At 36.5% G+C, this 14,230-nt stretch overlaps 1 protein-coding gene across 1 annotated transcript; it reads left to right on the top strand.

Moving 5' to 3' along the window:
- Positions 1–1,328: 1,328 nt before the first annotated feature.
- On the top strand, positions 1,329–1,898 carry LOC138386138 (keratin-associated protein 13-2-like). The gene has a single exon (XM_069472383.1). The coding sequence runs from the start codon at positions 1,383–1,385 to the stop codon at positions 1,893–1,895; it is 513 nt and encodes a 170-aa protein (XP_069328484.1). The 5' UTR covers positions 1,329–1,382; the 3' UTR covers positions 1,896–1,898.
- Positions 1,899–14,230: the final 12,332 nt, after the last annotated feature.

Below are 14,230 nucleotides of genomic sequence, written 5' to 3' on the forward strand. Positions count from 1 at the left end.
GTCCATATAATTTCTTTCTATTTTTAGTGGAGTCAGGGTCTCGCTCTTGCTCAGGCTGGTCTCGAACTCCTGAGCTCAAACAATCCACCTGCCTCAGCCTCCCAGAGTGCTAGGATTACAGGCGTGAGCCACCGCACCTGGCCTAAAATATACTTTAAATGTATAAAGATCAGTAATGCGTGGAATTCCCCTGTTAAATACTATTCAATGCAAATATCTTTAGGAGAGGTAAACAAAGCTTTATTAGGCTTTTATATTTTAGTATAAATAAGCTTAATAGATTCTTTTCTGAGACAAGTTAAAGTCAAAATTGCTTTTCTATTTGCAAAGTACTTGAAACTTGACTCTGCATAAAGAAACTGTGGTTTGTGCCTCAATTTCACTTTTATATTACTGAGAAATTAGAGTGAAGTTATTGAACTTCTCTAAGACATAATTTTTCCACGTGTGGATTGACAAGGGGATATTTAAAGACCCATGCAGCTATAATATTTCAAGTTATCAGGTTCAAAAAATGTTAATAATTTCTGACATGTTATTTTAAGTATATATTAATAATTGCAGCTAACAATCTGTTCTTTCATCAAGAAACAATTTTAAAAAACTAAAACAATTTTAAAAGCCCTGTGAGTTGATTTAGAGCATAAGCATAGAATAATGTCTTCTGCAACACAGAATCGTCACCATCAGAAAATAAATGCAAAAAACCTTCTATTTGGAGTCTCACTAAAAGGGTGTGTTTATTATTTCCTAAATGATCATGGTCTAAGAAAGCCTCTCTAAGGATGTCCATTGTTACGAACACCAGTGACAATGTTGCACTCCTTAATTCTGATCCTGAGCTCAAGATAGGAGTAAAAGGCTTAGCTGACAGATTGTTGAAGCCACTGAAGATAGTTTGTGTTTGAAGAAATCCATTACAATGTGCTTATTAAAAAAATGACAAACTATTTTGAATAGTAACCACAGATGCTCCTGCTAACTTAATGGAAGTGCAGAAAGAGTTTATGTAATTTCGTTTGGTAGGACAAGAACACACCATATACATAGATAATAACAGGGAGGATGTTGAGAAATGTGATAGCCTATAACACTGAAGGTCAAAACACAGCTAATTCCAGGGAAAGAAACTGAGTGGCTTCCTCCTAAGTGTACCCAGAGTGACTAGAACACAATTAAGTATATGAAGATATGATAAATTAAACTTAAGCAATAATGTAGACAGGCATTTTTATATAAAAGATGAACAAGGTGGAGGGAGCATCTGGACCGGAGGACACACCCAGTTCTAAGAGTATATATTACATGGAGTCCAGACCGTGACATTAAAATTCAGAGAATCTGCTCAGCATAACTCAGCTGAACTCACATCTCCCGTCAGCATGCCCTACAACTGCTGCTCTGGAAACTTCTCCTCCTGCTCCTTTGGGGGCTACCTGCGCTACCCAAGCTCCTCCTGTGGCTCTTCCTTCCCCAGCAACCTGGTCTACAGCCCTGACCTCTGCTCTCCCAGCACCTGCCAGCTGGGCTCCTCTCTCTGCAGTGACTTTCAGGAGAACTGCCATGAGCCCACCAGCTTCCAGACATCCTATGTGGTGTCCAGTCCCTGCCAGACGTCCTGCTACCGCCCAAGGACCTCCTTGATCTGCAGTCCCTGCCAGGCAACTTATTCTCCATCTCTGGGCTTTGGGTCCAGCAGCTGCCGCTCCCTGGGCTATGGATCAAGGAGCTGCTACTCCGTGGGCTGTGGATCCAGTGGCTTCAGACCCCTCAGTTATCGAGGCTGTGGCTTTGGGTATGGATTCAGCCGCCCAACCTACTTGGCTTCTAGGAGCTGCCAGTCTTCTTGTTACAGACCAACTTATAGATCAAACTTCTGTAGGTCAACTTGCTGAATTTCAAGACCTTTGAAGCAAAATGTCTTAGTCTCTACTTAGAGCTGCTATCGTAGGCTTTTGCAGCAGTGTTAGCTAACTCCTCTCACCTTCAACTCTACATCTTTTCCCTGGCATCTAGCACTGGCTGGCAAACTAGCTCTTTCAGACTGTGAAATTAATGAATGGCCAAAACATAGAGTCAAATGTCTGTAATTTGGAAACAAGTAATTCATTATTACATACATTCTTCTTACAAAATGTATGGAAGTTCAGTTTTGTTTGACCTAATAAATTCATTTTCTCTTGCATCCGATATGTGCTCATTGTTTTTTATGATTTTTCAAAGTTTGATTTTTGATGTCTTTGGGGATCCAAGACCTCAGAGTACCTTTCCTAGGAAATCCATTTCCCTAGGAAATGTCATTAGACCAGGTGTATGGAGAGATTCTCTGGGCACGCCACTGACTAAGAGCCAACAGTGAATATCTTCTACCATCAAAACTGGTTGGATTTTTAAGTGCTATTGAGACTGTACATGAGTCAACATTCTCATAGTGCTTTCGAGGAAGATCCCTTACATCAACAACCATATTTGGTTTTTTGTATACATTTTCAAAATGATATTGAGTTAGTTTGTTCAGAAGATATTGACAAGGTGATTAAATATTTTAAAAAATATGTAAAATATTTTAGTATAGAAAATATTTGAATAAATCTGATATGTTGGCATGAAAAAGAAAATATGAAGTCTCAGGTACTGGAAGGCCTTGTGATTGTCTTTAAATATATAAAAAATGGATTATTCAGTGTGTATATGTATGTGTGCATAAAAGAAACAGAGAGAGCAAAGACAGATACAAAGAGGAACTTAAAGGTTAAAACTGTGAGATATGGAAAGTGTTCTAGGGAGGCAAATTTTGGCTTGTTACAAAGAACTATATATTACTAAGTTATAAATTTATAAAATCATTATGACCTGTGTGCTTTTCCTTGAAGTTACTGAGTTCCTCAATAAGTAGAAGATGAATAATCTCTCTTTTAGTGATTTCTGAATCAAATGGGAGTCAAAATGAGATTACTTTCAATGGTCTGGATCTTACAACCTGTCTAGGTATCTTAGGAATCCAATGTTCAGCTGTGATAGTGAGAATAAAAATAAATCCTTGTAGGATGCTATTCAGGCATGAGAAATAACACCTTCTGTGTTTATTTTAATTTTAGGAAGTGATTGTTTCAAAGGCTAAAGGCAGTGTGAAAATATAGTTAGAACTTTTTCCATAATGTATTTAGTCATAATTCTCCACGAGCGGGAGAATAACTATCAAAGGTTATCACCCCCTCCAATCACGTGCCATGAGTGTTGATTGTTTTGTCTTCCCTGACACTTTGCTTTTAAGCTTTTCCTGATTAAATCCGAGAATAAAGATTATCTTTTCTTATATACTTGGGACAACAGGGTAAGCGTGGAGGTGTGGGGACTATATCCTCTGAGCACAGAGACCTGCCCAAGAAACAGAAATAGAGAGATAGACACAAGGGACATAAAAGCTCTTGGTGACACAGGAGCCTCTGACTCCCATTGACCCTAAAACCAGCTTTACTTGTCCTTCGTGTGCTTTCATTATATGGGCCAATAAAACCTTCTTTTCATTTAAACTAATTAAAATAAAATACAATTTCTGTCATTCACACCCAAAGATTTACAATTAAAAATGTGTCATCAAGTGCAGAGTTACTCATTGACTTTGGTACAAACAGGCATTAAAATTTTTATTAGTAAGACAAAAAGATCTATGAATGTAAATATGGCCATTAGCATCGAAGGCCAACTACTAATTCTTTGACTAATGTGGAATGAGTAAAACATGGACTAAAGAACCACTTGGGAAAACAAACTCAAAGGGGTCACAGTAGCATGGTCAATGAGAAAGCCCTGGGCACTAGACGATTCTAGCTTCAAGCAAACAAGACATCAGGCCCTGCAAGGAGTGATGAGCACAGAGAAATGTTTAAAACTGAGAACGATCCCAAGATAGAAGGAAGGGCTGTCCAGTGTCGTAGAGGATCTAGCTCTGAAATGATTTGGAGAATTTGCCCCATTTATTGGAATCTTCGAAGTGGGAAGCCAAAAATTGAAACAGGTAGCCAAAGAGTAGGAACGGAAATTGATACATTAGAATGTTTCCAATATTTAAACTTCTCAAAATATAATGTGAAGATTCAGATTTCAGGGATCAGACAAAATGAATATCCTTTGCATCCTCCATTATCTGCATAGTGATCGTTCCTTAGTATCTCCCTCAGTATCTCATCTCTGTAATCTCCAACTACTTTTGTTTTTCTTCTCTCACTTCCTCTCTTCCCCTTCCTTCTCTCTCTTTCTTACTCTCTCTCTCTCTCTCTGTGATTTTTCATTTTGTTTGTGCGCTCTGCATTTCTCTCCTCTCTCTAGGTGCTATTATTGAGTTTGGGCAACAGGTAACTGTGAATCGATGCCTTGGCTGGATTATGGTGACAGAGAATGTAATGAAGGGCTGGCTTCCATCACTGGCTAAGAAAAAGTGAAGAGTGAAAAGGGGCATTTGCCCTCAATCGCATTCTGCTCATTCATAAGCATTCCAGCCATAATGCTTTTATTAGTAATTCACCAAGTGACATCAGCTCTTTGCTCTGAATTCAGCTCACTAGATACGTTTTGAACTTTAACTTTGTACTAGAATTCTTCTGTGAAAAATGCTGGGAGTTTAGGAATGACCAAGACCTTTGTCTTTAAAGAGTTAGTTCATGTCTAGTGAGAGAGACAGATTTTCTCCTATTGGGTGTGAAGGATGGGTGTGAACAATGGGCGTGAAGGGAATACCAGGAAGAGGTAACTGCGTAAGTGATGGCACAGTTGCTCGGAAGAATGCAGTGTGGGTTTGGGAGAGGAAACTACAATTTCTTTTTTATTAAACTGGGAAATCTGGACAGCAATAATAATAAAAAATGTGATTGTCCAACCCTACCAATCCAGAAATAGAGAAAGAAACAGCACTGATGCCTGAGAAAGCCTGAGCCTTGTGTCTGTGGTGCAAAATGTCAATGATAAAAATTTAAAAACTTTTCATATCCCATATATGGGAATGATTCTTTGGGCTCCTGTTATTCTTGGATAGCAAAGTTTATGTGACCAGGGACTTAGTTGCAATTAGCAGTCTAATAAAGTGTCAGCAAGCATAGGGCAGAATTCGGGGGTGCATTGTATGACTTGAGAGGCATTACAATCTGAATTAAGGAAAGGTCAGTTATCTGTTTTTCACGTTCAAAATATTTTATCCAGTTACCCAACAGGAAATCACAGCCCTCACCATGCCTTATATACTGCTGCCCTAGAAATTCCCCTATTGTCCCCTTAGAGATCTTCTGATTTCCTAGTGTCCTTCTATCCCTGTTTTTTTCTCTTCATTCGTTTATCCTTCTGTCGTTTATTCAGTTAATAAACACAAAGGAGGGCATGGACTCTGTGCCAGGAACTGGGATTGGGTTTATCTTTTAGGGCGATCCACCTTGGGGAGGTGTGCTCAGGTACTTCCATTGATCATTTCCTCCCACGTCCTGGTACCTCTCTTGCAGTTTGCATATGAACCATGTAGAAAGGGACTGTGTCTCTGGTTCCCTCTCTGTCTGTTTTTATCCCATCAATTTGTTTACTGCATCTCATTCTTAAGGGGACACTCACTCCCAGGGATGTACAAGTGATTGCCTCCTTAAATGTTGTATTCTAGGCTTCCAAACCTAGTTCTGGTGCTGTACTGCATATATATTTACTCTCTATTTCCCCTCTACTTTGACTGTCAAATGCACACCACCTAAGAACCGCTGCCTTCTGCAGCCCTCACCAAACCTCTGATAGGGAGTCTTTGAGCTAGAGACACAATAGTTGCCACTTCTGGGTTATGGACCCTGTTTCTCCACCCAAACTATTTTCATCTGAAAATTCTTTGCATACGTTACCAACCAGGCTGTGTGTGTATATGGATTACTCATCAAGCTAGCTACTGCATGATCAAATTTTTAGTGCAAATACTTCATGAGCCTCTAGTGATCTTAAGCTCTCCCTGCACAATCAATTATTATCAAATGTGAACATTCCCTTTTTGTACAGTAGTCTTTGTCCAGAATGATCATTTGTACTTGTAAGGTAGCTCTTATGGTAGGACAAGCAACCATCTACTTACAAAGAGAAAAGCAGCCTTTGTCCATTAACCCTTTCATTTGATTAATCCATTAAAAATTATTTTAAATCTCAGTAATGCTTCATTTCAAGGTATATTCTTTGCAATGCAGTAAATCCTTACAAGTAAGTAGAAAACAACAGAGAAAAATTAGATTGTAAGATTAAAGTCACTAGACCAAAATTGTGTACTCTATCATTTTTCATTAGTGTTTGTATTCTGGTGTATGTTTTAGATGCTCTGGGTATTAAAGAAATATTTCTTTTCCTGTGAAGTACACATAAAATTGTCAACCTAGAGATATGTTGCTATAGATAGGATTACTATAGCTAGATTGGAGTTTAGTAATCTCTTATTTTTTTTTTTCCTTTATGGAACCATATAAAGGGAAATAGAGCAAGTAAAAGCCATACATGTTTGGAGATAGGTTATATTCTTGGTTATTTGTTACTGGATTTTGATCTTACATGTATCAATTAATTTTCTTTGTGTGTTACCTTCCTGCTATGTAAAATGAGATGGAACCCCATAATCTGTGATCTCTAAGGTTCCTCCCAGCATTACAAATGAGTGTATATTAGCATGTACATTAGTATGGGGGGTAGACTATCAATATCCCCATCACAGTTTAAATTCTTATATGTAGCCTAGGAAAAGAGGAACAGAAAATGTTTTAAATGTGATACAATGTTAATATAAAACATAATAGTGTTGAGATAAATTTTTAAAGGTAAAATCACAATTCTTAAATAAATAAAAATAAACACATATAAAATACTTTAATCAATAAATGTGGGGACCATTAGGATGCTACCCCTAGATCAAAGGATAATTCACAGAACACACTTATATAGGTTGTTAGGAATGCTGAAATGAATTCACAGACATAGATGCAATGTGATCACTGTTCCCAGAGTACAAATCAATGGCATGGCACTGCACAGAAATTATGTCATGTCTATGGGCAAGAATCATTTGCATTATCAATAATTTTCTACAAATTACAAAATTATGCAATAGTTCAAAAGTAATGAGAAGTGGAGATATCCTGAAAAGTGAACTAGACAGGCCACATAGTAATTCATTTCACCCCCATTGCAAAGTCTTCAACATTCTTTCCTGACAATGGTATGTGAAATCACAAATGTTAATTAGAAAACATGGTTATAAATGTGTTGCAACAGTGTGAATATAATTTTTCCTTTCATATTAAAACTATTGAAAGGAGAAAGAGAAATTATGCACATGATTTCATGGAAAGAACCACTTTACCTTATCAATTTATAGGTTTTTTCCAGCTTTACTGAAATATAATTGAAAAATAAAAGCTCTACATATTAAGGAGTATAACCTGATGTTTTGATGTGTGAATATATATGTATACACACATTGTAAAATGATCACAATTGTCAAGCTAATTAACATATTCATCATCCCACATAGTTTCCATCTCATTTATTTATTCATTTATTTATTTTTGTGGTAAAAACATTTAATGTCCACCCTTTCAGCAAATTTTAAGTACACACTACAGTGTTAACTATTAATATATTCAAATTGCTATATATTAGGTCTCCAAAACTTATTCATCCTGGATAAATGTAACTTTGTACCCTTTGACCAACATCTCCCCATTTTCACCTCCTTCCAGCCCAGCCAACTCACTTTCTGCTCTGTGAGTTTGGCTATTTTAGATTCCACATAAGTTTTATCATGCAGTATTTGTCTTTCTGTGTCTGGCTTATTTCACTTAGCATAATATCCTCCAGGTTCATCCAAAATGTTTGCTTTTCCAATGGTACTGCCTTTACTTGTGACTTGGGGGGAAAAGAACATTATTATATACAGGTGTCATATTTTGACTCAATCTTTCTTCCAGCCCCATCCTATCATGCATCTCAAATGCTACGCTACTGTCTAGTGTTGTCATCTAGAAAAAAACAGGCTTCACTTTTTTAAATCCACATTTTACTAAATTAAATGACATTTTATAAATAGGAAAGGGCAAAATATGTGGCCCATGTTTTTATTTATTACTACTGTGTACTGAATGTTTATTCCCATCTAGAATTCTTATGTTGGTGAATAGAGGGTTACCCAATGTGATGGTATTTGGAGGAAGAACATTAGGGAGGTAATTAGGCTTACATGAAGTCTTTAGAGTGGAGCCTCCCATGATGGGATTAGGGCCCTAGTACGAAGAGGAAGAGACTAGAGCTCTCTTTCTGCTCTGGGAGGATATAACAAGAAGATAGCCATCTGCTAACCAGGAAGAGGGCCCTCATCAGGAACCAAATCAGCCAGCACTTTGATCTAGGACTTCCCAGCCTCCAGAACTGTGAGAAATAAATACCTGGTGTTCAAGCCACCCACTTTGTGGTATTTTGTTATAGCAGCTCAAGCTGACTGAGACAACTACCCTTTTGAAATTTTTTTAGCATTAAAAAATTAATCATTAATGGAAGAATTCTTTTTCTGGACTGTGGTAGTACTTACACAAATCTATAGGTGGGATAAATTACATGGAACCATACACATGCAAGTGTACACAAATGAGTGCAAGTATAAACCAGCAAAATTGAATAAGGTCTGTAGTCTAACAATATGGCACCAGTGTCAATTTTCTGGTTTTAATATTATATTTCAGTTAGATAAAATGTCAATATTGGGGGAGGATGGGTAAAGGGCTCAAGGGCTCTATATACTGTAATATTTTTGCAACTTCCTGTGAATCTATAGCTATTTTTTTTAAAGTTTAATGAAAGGTAATCATGAGTTGAAAACATAATTAGACAATTGATTGGTAGAATGTGTTATAAGGTTTTCAGTGGGCATTTCTAGAAGATTAGTACAAGAACACAAAAGTCTGCTAATTAAAGTGAGAGGTAGAAGATGTAGTTATTGATGTATGGAAGCTCTTAATCTGCTAAAGGTAGATATAGAAGTAGTAAACAAAGTCAAAGGATTCGAAATTGCCCTACATTTTTCTTTGCTTCCATATTTACCACCTGTCTATTTCAGTATTTGTGGATTTCCCTGCAATCTCCATTTTTGTTCTCTGAAGACCAGTAATATCACAGTACTCCCATCTCAAATGACTGAAGCTCCTCAGTTTAATCACTTTAACCACTTCTCAACTTTAATCACTTGTAACGCTTGTCTTAAAGGATACTAATAGATTAGATACAAAGTTTATATTTCTATAATTAATATTGGACAGGCCAAATTAATCAGGTTTGTTTTCTTCCTCTTTAAAAGTTTGTTAATATGCTCAAGTAATTATGAATTTCCAAGGGGGGACGGGAAGATAAGAATTCTCCACCCCGCTCTTCCTGACAGTGGAGTTTAATGAGACACAACATCCATTTTCCCAAGTTTCTTTGGGCCAGACAGTATTGTAATTTTCAGTCAAAATCAATTATAGTCAAAAATCTATACTCAAAGTAATGAGTTATTGTCCTCATTTCAGGGAATTTCTGCAATGGGACAATATCTAAATTTGTCTTTGATATACACTATCTTTTTGGCATTTTACCAGCAAAATAGCCCTAGTCATGCAATTGAAGGGGAAGCTGTTATCACACTCATGATCATAAAACGAAGTGAATACTGGCTGATTTTGTGTTTTTAACAGCTTACTCATTCTACTGGGCAAATGACCACAGAGGTTAATGTCTTGACTATAAAATTGATTCCAGAGACTTCACTCTCTGTGTTCTACAGATATTGCAAGGTGAAGAAGTGCTATCGACTGTTCATATTCTCCAGCTTATAAACCAAATTTGAAATATGCTTTAGCTTTGACAATTTTAGGGTGATTTACCACGGTCTATTATTGTCCTAAGGAGAACAGGGAAAACTGTCTTAGTACATCCACGGGTGCTGCAAACTTCATTCTGGGAGAATGATGTGGAAATGTTCTCTTAATCGTCAATACATGGAGAGGAATGACTTGTATAGCAAGCCTACATTTACTAAAGTTGTGAGATGGAATTTTCTACTCAGCAAGTTTTTCATTTTCATATTCTAGAGAGGGTAAGAATACGTGTATGAATTCTAAAATGACCTGCATTTTGCTTTCCCACTCTCTACTTTTTGTCGCGTGGTCTGGTATTCTGCCTGGGATAGTCTCTTCTATCCCTCCAACTTTGCCCTTCTTCTGAGTAGTTTTAAGTGATAAAGAGCTTAATTATAAAACTTCACCTCATCTGTATCATGCATTTGTTAGCTTTATATTGTGGCTTAACAGACATAGAAGGTGGGATTGAGTAATAAAATATTTATAGACAGAAAGACCTAGTCTCACTTTCTAGCTTTATAAGTCTTTGTTAAAAACAATTTTTAACAAATTCCTTAGCATGGCTCTTTATTTTTATCTTAAAAATTAGGTAATTCATAGGTCTATTATGAGGAAAATATATATGAGAATTACATCATATAGAGTAGGAACTTGTAGATTTTGAATTTCTTGAAAGTACTGTACCTCACACATCTTTGTTCTTTGGAGAACATCACCATTGATATATAATATGATTGTCATAGGTTTGTCAATTAGTGTTCATATATTAGTCTCCTTTTAGCAAGCAGGAGGAACATAGACTAGACTTTGGTTGGCATTACTAAGAATTCCCAGAAGGCATTGTTATCTCAAGCATAAACAAACCAACTGTTGCTTTCTCAACTAAGGATAAAAATAAATTTGTGTTCCAAAGTATACTTGTAACTAAATATATTTTCCTTCCTAAATCTTCACTCATTGTTATGTTAGGCCTGAGTGAAACATGTGAAAATGCATAAGCCATTCTTAAAAGAATCTTTCAGCTGCTGAAATACTAGTATGGACAAATCCCTACTAACGACTGCAGCATATGATGAGAGCCACTGACAAGCTAGAAAAACACTAACATTGAAACAGAGTGCCACCCGACACCCATCAGACTATCAGCATAGCTAACAGATCCTATTCTTGATGGTAACAGATCAATCATTACTCTACCTTGATTCTGTCTGGAATGCCAAACAGGGCATTGCTTATTAATGGCTTTGAAACTCAAGATGAATGAGCACCATGAGTTATCATCTTTGCCTGTTGAACTTTAAAGTCTTTCCAGTACTGCTAGAGAATGAAAGCACATTGCGCTCACGCTGATGAAATCAGGCAAAGTGGATACTGTCCAAAGAAGTCCTGACTATTAATAGGCATATGATTCCTGAATTGCTAGGAGTCTTTGGTAAGCCCTAAATTGATTATTAACAGTAACCCCCCCTTCCTAAAATGCAAGTAGAACTTAGAATAGCTCTAGTGGTAGGCACACAATTTGTAAGGATCAAGCCCATTAAAAAAGACAGAGGAGACCGAGCCACTGGGCCTATTGACCAACTGACATCTCGAGCTGTGCCTGGGTTCCTGAGCTATCCTCCAGGTAAAAGGACTGCTTGATCATTAGAATGTCACACTCGGGCTCCCCACTTTGATTTCTCCACCTAGAGGATGTTCTGAGCTTTTGTGCTTTAGAAACATTCCTTAGAAGATTTAAGCATTTAGATAATAATGTATTCTTTTTTATCTATACATTAGTCTGCGTGCTGTGAGTGAGCCAATTTAAACTGCCTAAGCATGTGAGAGTCCTGAAGAACTCTGTACACACTACATATATCTGAGTTCCTGTCTCTGTTTCCTTAAGTGTAAAAGGGAGATAATGACAGTATTTATATCACAGGGTTATGATGAGGAGCAAATGATAAGATGTGGGAAGCAATACAAAGAGTTCCTTGAATACATAAAGCACTATATAAATGTTAACTATTATTATGCTATAAATGTATGCAACTTATCGCCAAAAAAATATATGTACGTGGATGCTTTGGCTTAACTCTCTGATTGGATGAGCCATAAAGAAACATCATATTCTTTTAAGCATCCTAAAATAAAATATTTATCCTCTCAATTCCTAAATGTTTTAAATATCCATTAAAGTACAAAACAGTGTGCTCCATTCCTTCCCAAATATCATAAATGTCACTAAATATGTTTCAATTTACTTCCTTTATTTTATATATATATTTATGCTGGGTGTAACCTAATTCACCATTTCCTTAATACTTTTTCTATCCATTTTTTAAAAATATTTATTTTATCCTATAATCCTTCTGGGTAGGTCCACTTCTCTGCCATTAATCCTGGCCTTCGTCAGTGTCTTCTTTTCACTAGGCCACCACATTGCTCTATCTAGGTCCATCTTTAGGTACAATGAATGCCCACTCTCACATAATGTGGAAACGTGACTCTCCGTAACAAGGCTTTGAAACTTTTATTTGTTCAGCAATTTTCAATGTGCTTTAAGAAAATAATTTGGCATTTGCTTATAAACACAGTGCCCAGGGTCCATTAAAAATTCACACACTATAAATTTGATAGTAGATTAGTTTTTTAAAGTATTTGGGCTGAAATTTCCATCTTCTTTGCTACTATAATTTAAGTCCACTTCTATAAGGCATTCCATCCTCAGCCAGCTGGTAAAGAGAGCCAAGCGGAATTATTTTTCCATAAAATTCATTTGATTTTTATGGAGTATCATGATCACACAATGATATCTTTGTCTTTTATGCACCATTTATATCAAATATATTAATTGTTAGTGAACATAAGCATATGCTTTATTATAATATGGCAAGCCACATTACGAATGACCTAGAAAAGAATCACAATAAAATATAGTCCCGTAATCAGGGAGAATGAACAGAACTGTATTTCAGCATCCTGAGAATGATTCTCTCTGTCACAGATCAAGCTGGAAAAGATGGTCAACTGCTTTGAGTATGCAATAATCATCTGAAATCCAAGACAGCAGAGTAAACTTGCTTTTGGCTATAAAATACAATCATGCATATTTATGATAGTATTAATATATTTAGTTGAAATTAAACAACACACTAAGGAGATATTCTTATGCAAATTGTAGTGCAGAAGGGTATTAAAGTTGGCTATCAAAAAACTTCATACCCACAGGGTCAGAGCACATAAGCCTCTAGGCCAAGAAGTGACATTCAGATACCCTCTGACTGATAAAAGCCAGAAATCATGCTTATTTCCAGAGGATGGTCTCTGGGCTATGAGTTCAATGAATTCCAATCTCTAAGTTGTAGATTCAGTGGTTCCCAAAGCTTGAATTACAATCCCAGCTTCTTGCTACTCAAACTACTTCTCTACTCGTTGACTATATTAAGTTGACTCTACTGTCAATATATACCAGCCTACAGGCCCGGCTTCTATAAGTCAGCTTAATGCCTCTTCATTCTCCTCCCAGAAATGCTACTTTCTCTCATAGTCATCTAATACAAACCCTGTTTCAGGAATGAGCTAGCCACCAGCTACTTAGTTTCTCTGAGAGAGACATATTCCTGTTATTATGCAATCAAAAAAATGGTCAAAGTTGAGAAATTAACTTAAAGTTTTATATGTCAGGTAATAAAAGAAGCTACATATAAGAAAAATTATGGGGTTATTTCTTGTGCTCTTATTCTACAATTTGACAGAAATGTTGCTATTTAATAAACTAACCTTTTAGGGAATACAAATATAAACATTTTTCCTTGATTTGTTAGAGTTATTAGCTTGCTGGGGTTGCATGCTTTTTAATATGACAAATTACTATTTGGATAGCATTGGCTGTTGATTTTGCAAGAAGCAATCTGTAAAATCAGAGCAAGGACAGCACAAAAAATTCTACAGTCGAAAATAACTTCCAATCAAAGAATTATTGTTTCCTACATAAAATGCTAGCATCAATATAACTCAAAGTATGTAAATTTCAAGGACCTATGACTTTATTCAGCTTTGCATAGTAGCTTAAAGGTCCTACAGAACAGAAAAAGTGATTGAATTTAATGGACTATGACACACTTTCTCTAAAGTCACTTAACTTCTCTTAGGATACTTTCATTCATTTTCCAGAAGACGTTGATAGATATAAATACAGAGATAATGAAATCAAATTTTCCTCCAAGACATTGACTCTGGGTGCAGTGTGAACAATGGATTGGAGGGTCACGTAGAAGTAAGAGTGGGCCCTGGGGTTCAAACCTGGGCAGTATGATCCAGTGGCCTATATTCTTAACTGCAAGGCTCAATTTCCTCCC

Source organism: Eulemur rufifrons, chromosome 7 (assembly GCF_041146395.1).
Source record: "Eulemur rufifrons isolate Redbay chromosome 7, OSU_ERuf_1, whole genome shotgun sequence".
In the NCBI taxonomy this organism is placed as follows: Eukaryota; Metazoa; Chordata; class Mammalia; order Primates; family Lemuridae; genus Eulemur; species Eulemur rufifrons.

Coding starts and splice junctions, on each gene's coding strand:
- LOC138386138 (XM_069472383.1), top strand. CDS start 1,383: ATGCCCTACAACTGCTGCTCTGGAAACTTCTCCTCCTGCTCCTTTGGG.